At 40.1% G+C, this 19,461-nt stretch overlaps 1 protein-coding gene across 1 annotated transcript in view; it reads left to right on the forward strand.

Annotated features, from left to right (window-relative positions):
* The first annotated feature begins 226 nt into the window (after positions 1 to 226).
* Positions 227 to 19,461, forward strand: part of MEGF9 (multiple EGF like domains 9) — an 84,323-nt gene continuing 65,088 nt past the window's right edge. The window contains exon 1 of the mRNA XM_082843528.1: positions 227 to 863. Coding sequence (XP_082699654.1) covers positions 272 to 863 — 592 coding nt within the window. The 5' untranslated portion in view covers positions 227 to 271. The remainder of the gene's footprint in view (positions 864 to 19,461) is intronic.

Consider the following 19,461-nt stretch of genomic DNA (forward strand, 5'->3'; position numbering starts at 1 on the left):
TTGGCCCGCGGGGCCACAAAGAGGCCGGGAAGCGGGTGGGTCACGTGAGTTAGCGTGGCCTCCCATTGGTCGGGTCAGGCTGCCAATCGGGGAGGGCGGGCTGTCCTCGCACGGCCCGGTCTCTCCCTCCGCGCTGGGGCCCGCCCGCGGGGCCGGCCGCCTGTCAGAGGGAGGTGGCGATGGTGCGCCCGGTGGTGGTGGCGGCTGCGGCGGCTTCCCTGGTCCGAGTGCAGGGAGGAGAAGATGACTGACCGACCGACTGACTGAATGAATGAATGGCGAAGCCGAGCGCGCCATGAGGAGCCTGCCGAGCCTGGGCGGCCTCGCCCTGTTGTGCGCCGCCGCCGCCGCCGCCGCCTCAGCAACCTCAGCGGGGAATGTCACCGGTGGCGGCGGGGCCACGGGGCAGGTGGACGCGTCGCCGGTCCCGGGGCTGGGGGGCGAGCCCAGTCACCCTTTCTCTAAGGCCATGGCTCCCACGGCCCAGGCCCCGAGGACCGGACCCCCGAACGCTACCGTCCACCGACCCCTGGCTGCGTCCTCTTCAGCCCAGCCCCTGGCTACCACCCCTTCTCGGGCCAGGGCCGAACCCACTCCGACCACCTTTCGGGCGCCGCTCGGCCCCTCGCCGATCACACCTCTTGCGGTGGAACGTACTGGGACCACCGCTCGGGCGACGACCAGACCCGCTCCGATCACCCTCTCGACGACCACTGGCCCAGCGCCGACCACCCCAGTAGCGACCACGGTGCCGGCGCCCACCACTCCCCCGATCCCGACTTCCATTCTCCCCGGCGGCGGCAGCAGCAGCAGCGTCCCGCCCACCCCACCTGCCACCGAGGCCCCCTCGCCGCCTCCCCCAGGTGAGTCTCAGCGCTTCCTCGCCCGCCGGACCCTCCCAGCGGCTGTCAGTGCCTTTCCCCAGCCCTGGCCTCTAGCGTTGGGCTCTTGACTGGAATGGATCATTTCTTGCCCCAAAGGTTCCCCAGATTTCGACTCTCAAGGGGAGGTCCAAGCTCCAGCTAGCCTGCCCCCCAGCCCCCAATCTGGAAAGTCTTTTGTCCCCCCCTTGGGCTGTGTGTCCTCGGGAGGGGGGCGGCTGCTGCGTGGAAAGGCATCGCACCTCCTTCCAAACAGGGCTCTCTGGCCTTTGTCAGACAGGCTGAATGGGCGCAAACTTTTGCGTTCGGTTCGCTCACCTTGCCTCTCCGCCTGGGTGATTTGGGGAAGTTTGAAAGCCAGCCCAGTACCTCCTGAAACCAACTGGTCAAAACCTGAGTCTAAGGGATTCTTCCTACAGCTCCACTTTGCTTGTTCATTCCTCCTTGTTTATATAAATATCAGATGTGCATGTGACAGGTGGAAAAGGTATTGAGAGGATTTTGTTTACCAACAGTAGTACAGACCACTTGAGGCCAAAAAAAAGACATTGTAATCCATGTTTTCCCTGCAAATAAATAGATTCAGTAGGTCATTTGGGGCAGGTGTGTATCTAGGTTGAGCACATTTATAAATCAGGTTAAATCCCTTCCTTGCACCATTTTTTTTTCCCTTCCTCAATTACAAGGTCAATATGTTTGGACAAATACACATTTTAAGCAGGAATGCTGGGTTTTTTCCCCTTAAGGGGAATGTTCAGTTTTGCTGATGCTAATAAAAGCCAATTTCTGTCTGAGTCCCTGTAGAAAATAAAGCTCTTCTTCCTGCTGATTGAAGTCTTCAAGCAAAGTTAGAGACAACTTCTGTTCTTTCCCCCTTGAGATCTAAAGTGGGCCTGGAACTAAACAAATAAAACCTACCTTGTCAAGATGTTAGTCAAGAGTTTCTGAATTCCTTTGCTTTGAGTTGGGGTTTGATTTGTCCAAACCATTTTGTCTAGCTGTATTTATATTAATGGATCTCTGACCTAATTCTTAGGCTCAGTGATTTACTGTGGAGTCAGGTATGGACTTTGGACTATAATTGAATTTGTAGAGAGTTTTCCCACATGATTATGAGCCTTAATACAGTCACATCTTGGATTGGAGCTTGGCATTGACATAAGAAGGAATGCAGATTATTCACCCATAAAAAGCCAAGTTTGTATTTCTTCCAGCTTCAAGGGCTGTACTAACTAGCTGGATTTTGACTGTAACCTTTTTTGGCCTTCCTATAGAGGGATGGATATATTACCGAGAGACAGGAAGCATAGAGGTTGAGAGTATGGACTCTGGAGTCCATTCTTAGGTTTGAATCGTAGTTCTGCCCTTTATTAACTGTGTAAACTTGGGCAGGTCGCTTAACCTCTCTTCATCTGAGAAATGAAGATAATAATAGTACTTAGCTCATAGGATTGTTGTGAAAATTAAATAATTTAGTACATTTATAAAGCTTAGAACAACCGTTCCCCATGCAGAGTAACACACTGTGGGTGTGTGTGTTAGCTATCCTTATGACTAGGTCTTCTTCTTCTTTTTTTTTTTTTTTTTTTGTGGGATAGAAAGCATTTGAGAAACCTAGTAGAGACTTGTGGTGATTTTTGTTTGTTTTAGTAAAATATAGTAGAAAAGGATGAATTAGATTTTCCGAAGTTTGAAACACACCGTAGTGTTTATGTAGGAAGATTGCTTATTTTGAATGGTTAGTATATAATGTCTGTGTAATTGATGTTATTTTACCTTAATAATTTTTGTATTGTTATTTTTAAAACACAAAGGTAACTTTTTCCTTTTTAAGTTACTTTTTCATTGTGATAAAATATACATAACATAAAATTTACCATTTTAACCATTTTTAAGTGTACAGTTTAGTGGTGTTAAGTACATTCAAGTTGTACAGCCATCACTACCATCCATCTTCAGGACTTTTTTATCTTCCCCAACTTAAACTCTGTATTCATTAAACAATAACTTCCCACCCCCATCGCCCTAATTCCTGGCAACAACCATTCTACTTCCTGTCTCAGTGAATTTGCCTACTCCAGGTTCCTCATACAGGGGGACTCATACAGCATTTGTCGGCAAACGTAACCTTTACTTGCGAAAAACAAAGAACCAGAAGTCTACAAAGGAAAGAGTGAAAGTCACTTCTTTACTGCCTCCCAGTTCCAGTCAGTTCCTAAAGGTCACTACTGTTAGCAGTTTGATCTTTTCTCAGACATTTTTCTAGGCAGATATGAACATAAACACAGGGTTTTTAAAAATAGGTTTTAAAAACTCAAAATGAAATAATTATATATGTTACATATATTAATTATATATGGTTATAGCAAGTCGTAGAGTTTTGCGACTTGCTGTATCCAGTTAACTATGTATCATGGACTGTTTTTTTCATGTTAGTACCTAAGGTCTACCTTATTCTTTTCAGCAGTTGCATTTTTCGTTGTAAGTATATACCATAACTTATTTAACCAATCCCTTGTTTATGGACACTTAGATTGCTTCTGGGCTTCACTTTAAAAAGCACAGGGAAGAATGTGTTCTTGTTCAGTCCATCACGTATATATTATATTCTCTAATACTTTGGCTGGAGTTTTGTAGACTCCAAATCAATTTCAGGAGAAGTAAAGCTGGATTGAGTAATATTTGCCATCTGAGCTGTTCAAGGCTTTTAGTAACTTCCATAGACTACCATATATCTATGTCTATGATGGTCTTTGAGCAACAGAAGTTTTAGAAGGATGTCCAATTTTTGTAGCTCTCCTGCGTTTTAAATTTTTCATAGCTTGTAGTTTTCTGTGAATTCACTGTGGATTGCCCGTGTCTAGTTCTCAGAAGCTGAACTGCCTCTGTGGGCCTACTGATGGGCAATTTTAGCTTTACAGTAATGTAATCGAGTATGGCCTTTCTATCTGAGCATGGGTTTTAGTCTACTTCAAACAGTAAACGCATCTCTTTGACAGAAGGAAAACTTCTAACTGAATTTGAGAGACCTAGTTAGGTTGGTAAAGTTGGATTCTCTGGCATTTGGGAAGACGGGTACAGGGTGTTTTATTTTAATGTTCCTGTAAGGACTGAACACCATAGATAATATATTACGTGTTTGGATGGGTCTTCTAGCTGCTATTTGAATTAATAAGAATTTATTTCAAGGAGGTCTAGCTCAGAGCTCTTGCCTGCCCCTCAATTAGGGCTGTCTTTTGTTTGTAGAGACACTGATCTGCAAACTGAAACTAATTGCCCAGCAAGCAAGCATTTTCCTCCCACAGACCTGGCAAAACATTTGACTGATTGGTTGGCTGGGTAGGACATTTTAAGAAGGGTGAAGGCAGAAGCTGTGATACTAGAGAATAATAGTTATCAACAGTAAGAGACCGAAGAGATGACAAATGTTTGATTTTTAAAATTATGGACCTTCAGGGCTAGATAAGACTTTAGAAGCCACTGCGTCCTAACGTGGCTCTACATTGCAAGAAACACTTCTGTGGACTTAGCTGAAATATTTCTCACTGTGGTTAACACCAGCTGATTCTGGCTCTGCCCTTTGGGGCCATACAGAACAAGTCAGCTCTCTCTGGGCCATGACAGTTCTTCAGGGATCTGCAGACAGTGATCATGTTCCCTCTGAGTCTGGACTAAATAACTTCAGCTCCCTCAACTGTTATGTGAAATGGTTTCACATTCCCTTACTATCCTGGTTACCCCTCTTCTGGACTTTATCAGTTTTTCTGTGTCTCTCCTGGAGTGTTGAACACAGAGCTGAACGTATTGCTCCAGATGTGCTCTAACCAGCTCATAGCAGAGAGGGCGGTTACCTCGTTCTTTCTGGATGCTGTACCACTGTTGATGTAGTTAGTTCCTAATCACAGTAGCTTTTTTAGCAGCCACATTATGTAGTTGACTCATTGAGTCCATTAAGATAGGTAAGTCTTCTTTTTTTAAAAAAAAAAAAACATGGAGTAGATGAGTCTTTCTTCATTCTGCACTTGGAAACTCTTGTTATTTTCTTAAGTATAAACTGAGACATTTGCCAAGCATGTAAGATTTATTGTGTTAGATTCAACCCATCATTTTGGATCCCGAGTCTGTCAATGTACCCCACCCAGTTTATTCACATTCACCTACAGGGTGTTCCTATAGACAGAGTCTAAGGACAAGTTAGGGCAGGTTGTTCTTACCTCATAGGGGAGAGTACATTTATAGATGATAAAACAGTTTGGAAGGGAAGGAATAATGATTTAGATTAGTTCTCAAGGGTCTCTTCCAGCTGTAAAGTTCTGTGATGGTTTGGTACACATGATTCAGGGCACATAAATGCCCCCGAAATGAGCCTCAATCATTTATTTGTGATCTAAGTTAAGAGAATAGGCTTTTTTTCAAGCAAGTCCTAGAATTTAGAGTTTGAAAGCTCTGAACTACTATGGCATGTAAATAAAATATTGTGAATGGATTTTATTTGAAAGGAGGATTCTGGGAATTCAGGGCCCTCCTACCTATACTGGGAAACGTTTTCTTCATCCTAAAATTCTGTACAGCTAGGTTCAGTGTGTCATTTGCTTATGGTTATTTAAGAAGATACCATTCATTTTAACGAAATAGAAATTGTTCAGGCTTCAAAGATAAGGTATGTTCATAATCTTTTATCAAAAACCTGTGGGGCTGGGTGTATTTCAGAATTTAGAATTTTTCAGATTTTAGGAAGTTAATAAATACACCCCAGTGAAGTCTAGGGCAGCATCCTGTAATCAAACACATGAAGATACTTGCAGCAAAATGCATGTATATTCACAGAGTGGGTTTTTAAAAAAGCTATAAATAGCCTTGCATTTGTTCAGGTCAGGTTTTGCTGCCAAATGAATAACAGAAAAATTTTTGGTTTTTTGGATCTTCTGGTATTTACATCAGGTCTGAGGGACTGTGCATCACTGTAATAGTAATTGCAAACACATTTAGTACTTACTATGCTACAGGTACTGTTCTAAGTGCCTTACATATGTTACCTTACTTAATCCTCACAACAGTTAGGTATAATTGAGTTAGGTACTATTACTGTCTTCATTTTATAGATAAGGAAACTGAGACTCAGAGAAGCCCAGCTATGGTGGAGCCTAGATTCAAGCCCAGCCTTTGTGGTTCCAGAATCCATATTATTGGCATTTAAAGAAATAGTTACATAGAGGATAAGAGAAGGAAACCATTTTGCTAAAAATATTTGCCCTTGGATACTAGTCTGAAAATTTTTCACCTGTTCTTTGGCATTTACTCTCTTCATTCTCTTGTGTGCTATTTAGTCACCTCCTCAAAATTTCTGTTTTACAATGTTGTACAATTATAGCTCTAACTCTTCCTTTGATTAGGTTCTAATATGGTCTGTGATAGGGAGGATTGTCTGTAGTCTTTTTAGGGCTAGGCCCAGGGACTACTCAAATTCACTCTATCTTATTCCTGGCCTGAGTGCCTAGCTTTCTGCAGAAATTCCTTAGTCTGATTAGTTTCTGGAACAGCACAGTTAAACTCTAAAGCATTAGTTTCAAATCTACTGAATTATGTCCCCAGGAAGCCTTCTGGCTAGTTGAAAATTTACACATTGAAATAATCTAACTAGGTCTTTTTATCTTGATTTTTTATAAAGATCCATAAAATTAAAGTGAGCATTACTTTTCATCTCAGCATTGCTAAGCATGTATATATTAACTTCCAGACATCTTGGCACCCTTATAAAAAGAATAGAAGAAAAGTATCATGGTGCTGTTTTTACTGATGGGTAGATTATGGGTAGAGAGATTACTGCTCTAGGGCACTTAATAGATCAGAAGAGAATAGAAATATAAGATCTGTTTGGCTGAAAGACAGTGTTAGATGATATTTTTAGTTAAAAATAGCTTTAATTCATGGTTTTTGCCTTGATCTTTATTTTTGTTTGTTTTCTTTACATATAATATAAACATCTTTAATACTAATGTTGAGATTATGTTATAGGTATCTCTTCTTGGTCACTTAGTCTTTTTTTCAAGTATGCGTTTTGGTTTATCTGTTTTTCACTAGAAACAACTACCCTAACTGCACTGGTAACTTTGAAGGGAGATATTTTAAAAATTGTCATGAAAAAGATAAAGATTATGTCTGGATACATGTGTGTTTGAATCACAGTAAAGGTTTACTCAGCTCTTTTTAACTGTATCTATTTAAGTACATGTGATAAATGTGTGTCAGAATAATCCCTCTAGTAATGCCACTCTTCCACAGATAAGTATTACTGTCTGAAAAATCTTTCCCTATTACTTTTTCTTCATTAAAATAAAATCTTCTGTTCTCCTTGCTCATTTTTTTTCACTTTAAGCTCCTCTGTATGTTCTTCTTACTCCTGTCACTTATTCTTGGACCCATCCATTCTTTCATGTTCTTTAAGGAACCAAATTATCCTCTCTACTTAACAATTTCCCATTTGTCCTCCTTCAATGCCTCCTCAAAGCCTAATTCTTCCAAGAAGTCTTTCCAGGGGAACAAAAGGTCCTTGAAGACGTTCTGGTAACAGGGTGCACAGGGTTGAACACTTTGCACTCAGAACAAAACCTGTCTTTCTTTGTGACTTTGACTTTTTCCCTATGAATTTGTTTTTAAAGTCTGTTTAATTTAGATTATTAAGCCCACTTGATAAGAAAATGTCATAGTTTATACAATATTCAGGATATGGTATTCTTTCTTTCTTTTAGAAAAAAATGAAAGAAAAGATTTTCTTTTTGTTCTGGCTCTTCTTTATTGACCAGCTTTTGTTTTTGTTTTTTGTTTTTTTTCCTTCTCCTGAGGAACAATACAGAAAAAAAAACCCTGCCATAACAGAAGTTATCTGCCTCCAAAAAAAAAAAAAAAAAATCCAGTACTTTGAATAAGTAGCAAATTTCTTTTTCTATTTATGAATAATATGAGCTGTTTTTGTTGGGTAGGTGTATTTGGGCTAAATAGCAATATAAGAGGTTTAATTTGGTTGAGAAGCAAATATTAGATCTTTTGAATGACAGAATTTCCCCTGTAGAAATCTAATTAAAGTCAATAGTGAACAGAGTGCTTCTAATAATTAACAAGTGTGCAGTGCCTTACGGTTTACAAGGTGCTCTTAGAATCTCCGAGACTTTGGCATCTATATTTTGTAGATTTCTGGGTATTATATGAGTCAGTAAAACCTCAGGTTCTGACCTCTGTTGGTACTTATGTTGGTGAATATAGACGAAAACTTTATAGGTTTTTGGTGGGTTTCACATTTGGTATTTTGTATTTCAAACTGTTGTCTTGGGGAACTAAGATCCCACAAGCCGCATGGTGTGGCCAAAAAAAAAAAAAAAAGAAATCAAACTGTTGTCTTTTCTTTTCCTTTTTATTTTACTTATTTATTTTTTTGTCTGCATTGGGTCTTCGTTGCTGTGCGTGGGCTTTCTCTAGTTGCCACCAGCGGGGGCTACTCTTTGCTGTGCGCAGACTTCTCATTGTGGTGGCTTCTCTTGTTGCGGAGCATGGGCTCTAGGCCCATGGGCTTCTGTAGTTGCGGCACGTGGGCTCAGTAGTTGTGGCTCACGGGTTCTAGAGGTCAGGCTTAGTAGTTGTGGCGCATGGGCTTAGTTGCTCCGTGGCATGTGGGATCTTCCCCAGCCAGGGATCGAATCTGTGTCCCCCGCATTGGCAGGCGGATACTTAACCACTGTGCCACCAGGGAAGTCCCAAACTGTTGTCCTTTAAGTTTATTTTGTTGAATGTAAATCTTTGACTGGTTTAGCTGCCCATATTTACGGGATGGAAAAATAGCATTTTGGGAAGAGGATTGCTTACTTTATATTTTATTTCCTAAGTACTGTATGGGGCTGAATGTTATGGAAAGAGCCCAGTAATAATTGAAAGTAAATGGTGATGGAGGTAGCAACGCAAACTACAGAACTTGATTGGGAGAACTCATGTAAATTTCATTTCTTCAGATGGAAATATTATTTCCTAGTGTAGGAATCTGTTTGGAATTATTTTAACATACTTGTTCTGTTGCCTCAAATCAGTGTGAGTATCAAAGGAACTTGGTACTTTCTCACCTCTCATTACCAATCTAATATTTAACGCTCTGGGAGGAAAGGTAATTAATGTTAACTGAGCACCTATTATATGCCTAATTACCTACCAGGATTTTTTTTTTTTACTTACATCATGTTATTTAATTCTTAGACAAAGCAGTAGTTAAATATTATTATCCTTACTTTATGGGTGGCAAATACTGAGGTTCAGAAAGAGAAAGCAGCTTGCTCAAGCTGTCAGGCTTACGAAGTCCATGAGGGCAGGGACTTCTGTTTGTTCTGTTCACAATTGTATCCCCAGCATCCAGCCCAAAATAGATTCTGAATAAAAATTTAAGGATTGAATGAGTGAAGAAGAAGGAGTGGTTTGTAGCTACACTAGATGTGTAGTGTATTCTTGAGGAAAATAATGTAATCTCATGGCCTTTTCCTTAGTTTAGAAATGAACTTTTCTCCTTTTCTCCATTACTCATAGGAATAGTATGAGAACCTACTTAGGCAAGTGGAGTTCTTTGAGATCTAGCAAATTACATTAATTATTCATTTTTTGTTACATAACTTTGTCCCTTCTATTTTTCTTAAAGGAAGAACAGCAATATACAGATGTACATCTGATGCCTTTTGTAGAAAAAGTAGCTAAAGTTGGAAAAGCAGAGCCCTTGTATGTAAGACATGGGACCCTAAGGTCTTTCACAGTTCTCTTACTGGTTCTGTAATCTTGGGCAAGTAATTTCATCTGTAAAATGAGAGAGGCTAGATTTGTTGTTTCTAAACTGTATTATTTGGGAAGCCAGGGTTACTTAGATGTGTTTGGGAGCCAGTATAGGGACTCAGGAGGCCAAGTGGGTCTACTTCTGGGCCCTCCACCCCCACCCTCACCTCACACCCCCGCATCACTGCCCACACTTTAATCAGCTCCACTCTCATCTGGTTTATATATTGGGTTTGTTTTTTTCAGTAGAGATATTTGAAATAGGAATTTTTCTACTCTAAAATTCTATGATAAAGAAATTATGGTAATCTCTGAACTATTATGCATCTATTAAAATGCTTACATTATGTTAAGTAGCAGTATACATAGAAGGAGAGAAATACACCAAAATATTAAGTGGCTAAAGCTAAGTGATGGGATTATGGGTCTTTTTAATTTCCTTCTCTGTGTTTCTTTGGATTTTCCAAGTTTTTTTTTCAATGAATGTATCCAGTTTTAATTTTACAGTCATAAATATAAATGAATAACATAAAAAATGAATAAAAAGTTATGATAAGCTTGATAAGCCTCCACTTATATGAGATCAACTCAGGTGATATTACCCCAGGCCACTTTCTAACTTCTGTGATTGACTCACCAGTTTTGATCTGCATCAGAGATATTTGCTTAGTCTCAGTGAGTTGTGGTTCTGAAGAAAGGAGATTGCTGAAGACAATACCCAAGAAAGGAAACTGTTCCTGACACCTGACAAATCAGGGTAGTGAAGACACATCTAAGATTTGGTACTTTTAGGGAAGGTTTAACTAAGATCTTAGCAGAGGCTGAAAACAGAGCTGATTCTTTATCCATTTCATTCTGTCTAGGGAATTTAAAGCATGAACTTAAAAGTTAATTAAAGTAGGTTTTTGAAATAGATCTTGTTTAAATTGTGCAGAATTTGAATTCATGACATTGTTCACAGGCTTTACCAATAGATGGTCTTTGGTTATCTCTTCCTTTAAAGATACAGAGCTCCCAAAAGTTTGGTTTCAGTCTATCCATATGTTTTTCAATTAAATCAGATGGGATTGCTTTTATACTGGTAATACAACAGCTGTTCTATATGATATCCTTGCCAGGGAGACAGCTAATCTCTTAGGGAAGGGGAAATATATTCAGTTGGAAAAAGGAATGTATTCTGCCTAGTCACAGGGAAAATGATAAGGGGTAGGAATGTTTTCAACCTGGCTGGAGAACGTTAAATAACCTTTATTTAGTATATTTATTTAGTATATTTATAAATAAATAACCTTTATTTAAACCTTTATTTAGATTTTACACTCTTTAAATAACTGATTTTGGAAACTTGTTTCAGTCTTGCATGCTTCCTAGAAACTGGCATATTACCAGGGATCTTATTAGATTTTTATTGTTTATTTTTTAAAATCTATAGTTTTTAAAAATATTTATTTTATTTATTATTATTATTTTTGGCTGCATTGGGTCTTCATTGCTGCACATGGGCCCCCTCTAGTTGCAGTGAGCAGGGGCTACTCTTCGTTGTGCTGAGCAGGCTTCTCATTGCAGTGGCTTCTCTTGTTGCAGAGCACGGGCTCTAGGTGCGTGGGCTTCAGTAGTTGTGGCACGAGGGCTCAGTAGTTGTGGCTCGGGGCTCTAGAGAGCAGGCTCAGTAGTTGTGATGCACAGGGCCAGTTGCTCCATGGCATGTGGGATCTTCCCGGACCAGGGCTCGAACCCGTGTCCCCTGCATTGGCAGACGGGTTCCCAGCCACTGTGCCACCAGGGAAGCCCAAAAATCTATAGTTTTTATTTGATGTATGTGAGCAAAAAGAAGAGGTTATGAGTAACACTGTTAATTGTAAGGAGAACATCATATTCTCTAGTTCCTTTTAATTTTTTATTTTTTTTTTTGCGGTACGCGGGCCTCTCACTGTTCTGGCCTCTCCCGTTGCGGAGCACAGGCTCCGGACGCGCAGGCTCAGCGGCCGTGGCTCACGGGCCCAGCCACTCCGCGGAATCTGGGATCTTCCCGGACCGGAGCACGAACCCGTGTCCCCTGCATCGTTAGGCGGACTCTCAAACATTGTGCCACCAGGGAAGCCCTAGTTCCTTTTAATTTTAGAAATGGTCTTTAAAAATGAAATTCTTTTAAACATATTCGAGGGAAAGTTGTCTCCTCTGAAGGAAATTGCATGAACCGAGTAGCTTTTTTAGGTTCTCTTCAGCCCTGTCTGCTGTTTATAGGGATGAAATGGCAGTTTGGGAAGGGTTAACGGTAATAATGAGGGAAAAGATGGAATGCTTCGTATTCCAGCGTGTTTATCCTGTTTTATATCTGTATTGAGGCTTGATTAGAGGAAGGCATTGGGCTTTTTTTGCTGTAGATTTCTCATTTGACTTTATATTCCTTATAACTCTACAGCGTGTTTTGATTACCTGTTCTATATGAACTGCTTTAACAAGGTAGCCCCACCATCCCTTGATGTTGTGTGGGTGAATGAATGGTTATAAAGTGTACCAAAACCACAAAGCAAGCTAGCTGTTGGGTATTTATTATTATACTGAATTGTTGATGTATTGCCTACAAACCTATCCTGTTCAACTGGTTTTAGTTTTTAAGTTAGTTTGTTGCTTCAACTTGTCCACAAAGGCAGGGCTGAATGGTCCAGCTAATCAGTGGAATAGCAGTCAGAAGAAATAAATTCGTCTTTCTTTTCATTCACTTTGTAAGTTCCGGAGCACATTTTTTTTTTAATGGCTCTGTGACTTAGTTTCTCTGACTATAAAATGAGACCTGTTACATGCACAGACACAGGGCAAGTCACATAATCTGCCTGGGCTACTATACTGTTGTCAGTAACATGAGTATAATAGTACCAACCTAATAGGGTTCTTGAGTGTTGACCTAGAATTCAAACCCAGCTCTGGCTGACTTAAAAGTCTGTGTTTTGCTTTTTTTTTTCTTTTGACTAAACTGTGCTGCGTTGCCAAAGCAGATGGGAGTAGCAGAAAATGAAATGAAGCATTCAGTGGTTACAGAGCACATTTTGGGTTCCATTTTTGTTGCCTTCCCTAGCCTCCCAGAGCCTCCACCAGCAAGCCCATACATTGTCCTTCTCAGCGCTTGTTCTGAATTACACAGTTTTGACTCAGGTTTGATTTCAGTAGCTGCTGTGAAAATCAAAATTAAATCAAAGAGTGTTTCTCAGAGGTAGATATGGGTGTGGAGTGGAGGTAGGGAGAGGAGATAATGGTAGAAATTAGCTGAGGGTAAGCAGGTAGACTACATGTAAATGTAAAGCAGAACCGAACAGTAACTATGAGATTGTCTACTCAGCGCCAGAAGGATCGGGGCTAACAGAGACAATGTGATGCTTATTAGCATTTGGCAAGAAATACCACACACTGCAAAATGATAGTATTGATTGTTCTTGACTTGACAATAAAACCTTTCATCTTTAACTTAATATGGACTCTAGATGAAGATACTGGTGCACAACAACATGTTGTAAAAAGTGGCAGGTGATATTTGATTATACAAGTCATAGAAGAATCTCAGACTTGCAAATGTGATTCATACTTCTGCCAGTCACCTGAGGATGCATTCCCCCTCCCCATTTTATAAACTTCCCTTCTCACTGAAGGGCTAGTTGTCTCTCAGATCAGACAAGGAGAAGCTATTATTTCAAGTATAGAACCAACCTCTTCTGATCCAGTTGCAGACATATTGACAGATGATATACACAATGTTGGAGGATTTGATTTAGAATCAAATACCTTCAGTTTGTATGGCATCAGGACTCAACAGTAACAATGTATAATATATTATTACATCCTGCAAGTGCACAAGTACTGTGGTCAAGTGGAACTATATAACTATAGCTGTGGCGAATACACATATAGTGCAAAACCTGGTCACATCAGTCTCCTAGTTAATAATTTAATACAATATTTATACTTTAAGATAATTCTCCTGTGTGTTCACCATGAGTGACCCCAGTGCGTAATGCTCAAGTTTCCCAATGTGATTTAAAACTTCTCTGTAATCTGCCTCTGTCCTCATTTCCTACCACCCCTCTCCTTGTGCTTTAAACTCCAACAGAATCAGATTGCTTGTATTTACCCCAAAATATCATGGTTATTACATCATCAATATTACTAATAAAACAATTATCTGTGGAGGTTTTACTCTGTGTGAGGTACTAAGAGCTTTAAATGAATTATCATCACCTTGTTTAATTCTCAAAAGAACCTGGAATAAATATGTATTATTATCTCCATTTTACTAAGCAGGAGTTGAGGTTTGAGAGTTTAAATACATTGAATTAGGTCTCACAGCTAGTAAAATGTAGAACCCTGATTCAAATTTAGATCTCTCTAGCCTGAGAGGCTCCTCTCTTAATCACTAAGCTAACTGGCCTCTCGTTTACTTTGCTTCTGCTCCTCCCTCAGCCTGGAATGCCCTTCTCTTCAGTTTTAATACAGGCCTTAAAGCAGAAATGAATGCTTGTTGATTTAATCAGAAATGGACTTTACTAAAAGATTGTTAAAGAGTTCACAGAATCTCCAGGGGAACCAAGTTCAGGACATGGAGCTAGAGATAAGACCCAGTCATACACAGAGAGGTGCACTGAATATGCCACTGCCATCACCATTGAGCATTAGATGCTCTACTGCCACTTGTCATACTGCAGCCATCACCCCCTCTGCCACCAGAGAAGGGCCTCATGCTCATTCCTTAGGATCATTAGTTTCTAATTACAAGCCAGGTGAGGGTGCTTGTGCTTACTGGGGCCTCAGTCACTTGCTCATGCCCTGGATGTAGGGGAGGCAGGGAAAACAATAATCTGGCATTGTGAACCTTTGTGGTGGGATAGCAAGCCTTAAAAGATGGAGAATTTCCCAGAATACGAAGGAATTAGCAGGATGCAAAAAAGAATGACAGATGTCTAGTCTACCATATCCCTTTCTTTTACCTGAGAAACTTATTTGTCCTTGAGAAACATCATCCATGCAGCCTCCCATACTGTTTTACCTTATACGTTCTAATATTACTGTACATATTTTTTGATTACTTGCTTTTTAAGGATTCTTGTTTTAAGTATTACTTGTTAATGTAACTGACTCCTCTATAACCTATTCTCAAGTAGCTCATAGGCTATGTCTTATTGATGTTTGTACTGTCTAACATCTACCTACCTAGGATAGTGTTCAGCATTCAGCACATAGTAAGTACTCAATAAAAAGCTGAACTGAATTGAGGCATAAATCCTCCCTGCCCACCACCACTAGAATGTAAGTTCCACAAGGGCAGGGATGTTTGTATTTGTCTCTCTTTCTGTTTTCTTTTTTTTAAACCACTGTCTCCCCAGCACCTAGATTAATTACTAACATGTACTGGGACCTCAGGAAGTGTTTATAGAATAAATGAATACTCCTAAATAGTACATTCTTTATTTCTGGGAATGATGCTGTCAGAAAAGCCTTTGAATGTGAATGGCAGATTCAAAGCACTGTATCATAATTTACAACTAGACCACATACAGTATGAAGCCAGAAACTGCCTTGTTCATCTCTAGTTACCTCTTCCTCCTATCCAGAAGCATAACCAGAAAAGGGCAGTTAGGAATTCTTTCCCAGACCTACCACCATAGTCACTAGCCACAAAAATGGCCTGAAGTACAATACCTGCTTGACATGAAATCTTTTTTGTCTCCTTTTGTATAACCAACTATGTCTTGATAGATGCAGTCTATACTGGGAAGAAAAGGCTTTTAGGCAAACTGTCTTGTATGCTGTTTTAAAAAGTTTAATAACCCAGGGTGGTAGCATTTCATTTTGAGGAAATGAAGACCCATAATTGTGGAATGATTTACATGTGGGTAGTGGAGTAGCAGAAATGTACTATATGTAGACCAGAGTTCTGTAGCTTTTAGAGGTTAGCTTTTTGGAGGGACACAAGCATAATTATGTCAAGCTGAAAGAGAACTTTTGTTCAAGCGAACTGAAGAATTATTGTTATGTGGAAACTATCAGCTCTGGAGCCAGGTTTGAATAATTTTTCTACAACTTACTTATTGTGTGACCTTGGGATGTGTCTCAATTTCCTCATCTGTGAAATGGGCATAATAATAGCATCTACCTCACAGGGTTATTACAAGGATTAAATGATAACATATGTGAAGTACTTAGAATGCCTGGCATAAGTAGACCTTCTAAATATTAGCTGTTCTTTTCATTTTTATATTTTGAATACCCATTTACTTATTGTAATGCTACTGACAATCTTTTTAATTCTTCACTACCGCTAATCCTTTCCATTCTGAATTAGTAGTATCACCCCATTTTACAAAGAACCTGAGTTTGAGATGAGGTTAAGTTGTTTGCTCAATAGTCACAGAGCTTGGAAATACTAGTTAGCTGGAATTCAAACCAAGATCTCTCCTTTTTGGAAGTGCTTTCTATCATGGCAAAATAGTATGCTGAAAGTAGATTGTGCCCTATTATATCCTTCTAACCCCTGTTAGTTTTTTTTTGTTTGTTTGTTTGTTTGATTGTTTTTTTGGCTGCACTGCCTGGCATGCGGGATCTTAGTTCCCCAACGAGGGGTTAAACCTGTGCCCCCTGCAGTGGAAGCATGGAGTCCTAACCACTGGACCACCAGGGAAGTCCCCATAACTCCTGTTAGTTTTAATGCCTCTTTTTTCCCCTGCCACCTTCACTCTCTTTCCTGACTTGTAGTCATTGTTTTTCTGTCCATACGGTAGGTCTGTGTACTGCCCTCTTTGGTGTTCTTCTTGATTCTTTTTGTAGTAGAAAGTATGTATTTTATTTGAAAGACCAAAGCATATCCTCACATACTACTATGACTGTTCATTTTAATTTCACTTTCATTTTTTTGTTAGCTTAATTGATCTGTACAGTGGATTGTTGCCAGGAAAGAAAACGTAGTGTTATGAGTCAGATGAGTAATTTTATACATTAGCCAGGGTGGCGTTTAAGGACAAATAGAATACGCCCAACTGAGGGCCATTTCAGCTGGTGCAACAGGTGAAACACAAGATTGTCAGAAATAGAGACAGTAACAAATAATGATATTGAGTTGCTACAAAAGCTTTGCAGCCTAGTAAAGTACTTTTCTGTGCATTAATAATTGTTTAACTTGTGCATTAATTAATTAATTTTTTTAAAAAAGCATACCCTTTTCCCTATTACTTAAATAAAAGTGAATGCAAAGTCTTAAGCTGAACCATCTAGTGAAACACAGGTGAAGGCCAGTTTTAGCATGGTGAGACCCGCCCACCCCCCAAAAAAAAACAAGTGAAAAAGGATCTGAAATCTTGTCTGATTAACAGTGAAAGGAAAGAAGGAAGGAAGGGAGGGAGGGGAAAGGAGGAAGAAAAGAGAGAGAGAAATTAGAAACGGACTCCAGACATTTGTTGCAAAAAAAAAGTTTACTTAAACTTAGTTTGAGAGAATTCTTTTTCTTAGCATATGATCTTTCTTGTTAACAACAGTCGTTTTAACAATTTATCAGAAAGTAAGCATTTCTCTTTGCTATATTTCTTTTGGTTGATAATCTCATATAATAGATCACTCGTTTAGAAAATCAGTGATTAAGTAGTCTTCAGGGAATAAAGCCACAAGTGTCACAAGCTGTTACTTTGTACTTCCTTATTGCTTAACCAATCTGCAATGGTATCTTCCTCTTTCTTTTCTTTGCTTCCTTTCTTCCCTCCCTCCCTCCCTCTCTCTCTCTCTCTCTCTTTCTCTCTCTCTCTCTCTCTCTTTTCTTCCTCCTTTCCCCTCCCTTCCTTCCTTCCTTCCTTCTTTCCTTTCACTGTTAATCAGACAAGATTTCAGATCCTTTTTCACTTGTGTTTTTTTGGGGGGTGGGCGGGTCTCACCATGCTAAAACTGGCCTTCACCTGTGTTTCACTAGATGGTTCAGCTTAAGACTTTGCATCCACTTTTATTTAAGTAATAGGGAAAAGGGTATGCTTTTTAAAAAAATTAATTAATTTTTGGCTGAGTTGGGTCTTTGTTGCTGGGCACGGGCTTTCTCTAGTTGCCGTGAGTGGGGGCTACTCCTCGTTGTGGTGGCTTCTCTTGTTGAGGAGCACGGGCTCGAGGCATGCGGGCTTCAGTAGTTGTGGCTCGCAGGCTCTAGAGCGCAGGCTCAGTAGTTGTGGCGCACGGGCTTAGTTGCTCTGCAGCATGTGGGATCTTCCCGGGCCAGGGCTCGAACCAGTGTCCCCTGCATTGGCAGGCGGATTCTTAACCACTGCGCCACCAGGGAAACCCAAAGGGTATGCTTTTGTCAATAAGTTTACATTGGGCTTTCTATGTTAACAAAATAAGGTTCTTTTATTCATCTATCTGATCGTAGTTAATCACTTGCTATGCACCTACTGCTGGACTGGATAGATGCAAGAGAGACAAATGAGATGTGTTTTCTGTCCTTGAGAGCATAGTGGAGGATACAGAAAGTCAGACTACAGATAGTGGTATGCATGTACTACAGGAGCACAGAGAGGACTCCTCACCCAGACTTTTGCCGGGGCGGGGGGTGAAAGATGCTGTCCTTTCTGGAGGAAGTTTTCTCTGAGCTGAGTCTTAAGAAAAAATAGGAATTAGCCAAGCGGAGGAGGGGGAGGACACTCCAGGAAAAGGGACCTGCACATGAAAAGTATGGAGGTAAGAAAGCACATGCACGGCCTGTTCAGGGAACTGAAGTCCTGGGTGGCTCCAGTAGGAAAGGTGAGCATGTGTGAGTGTAGAATGGGGAATGGTGAGAGTTGAGGCTGGAACAGCTGGCACTTGTCAAATCATGAAGTGCTTTATGTGTCATGCTCAGAAATTTATTCTAAAAGCAGCAAAGAGCCCTAAGCCCTGAAGTGATATGGTAAGTTTGAGTTTTAGATCAGTATGGGAACTGCAGGGCACTTTTAAAAGTGATCCCCAGCAAAGATGATTAGAGGCCCCGCTAAATCTTTCCCATCATTAATTTTGGATTAAAGGGTTTAAATGCTAAGATAATGTAATAATACAAGGGGACATGGACTAGTTTTCTGTTCTCTCTTATTAAGCAAACATTTGAAACCTATTTTGCTTGTTGGTATAACACACAGACCTAGAGGACTGAAATTAGAGACTTGACAAATAAAGTCAGCAATTGGTGCTGGACCTCTTAATGGATCTGGTGTTAGACGGAACAAACCCAAGTACTTCCTGTGTGACAGGCACTGTGGAGCTGAGGATAAAATGGTGAATGACTTAGGCCTTTACAGTCTGTTGGAGGGATAGACTTGTATACAAATGCTTTAGGATTCTTATGTATTAGATTCCTTTACTTACATTTTCACTTTCTATCCTTATCTCAGACCTTCAAAGTATGGAAGTGGAAATCCAGGATAAGAGAGAGATTTTTTTCTAGCTTTATTAAGACATGATTAATGTATAACATTGTCTAAGTTTAAGGCCAGAATGTGATGATTCATTGCACATTTATATTGCAAAATGTTTACCAGGATAAGGTGAGTTAACATATCCTTCACCTCACATAATTACCTTTTTGTTGTTATTATGGTGAGAATTTTAAAGCTCTACTAAGAGAGGTATTTATGTAATAATGAATGGTAGATAGCTACAATTCAATATTCCATCTACCCAGCTCCAGAGTGTTTCTTCCCCCCCATCATATATTTAGCTTCCTCTAAAGACAAGATAATGCATATATATTATTTCCAAGCCCGAAGTAGTTTTCTTCCCATATCTTCTT

Source organism: Leucopleurus acutus (assembly GCF_964270905.1).
Source record: "Leucopleurus acutus genome assembly, chromosome: 7".
NCBI classification, from domain to species: Eukaryota; Metazoa; Chordata; class Mammalia; order Artiodactyla; family Delphinidae; genus Leucopleurus; species Leucopleurus acutus.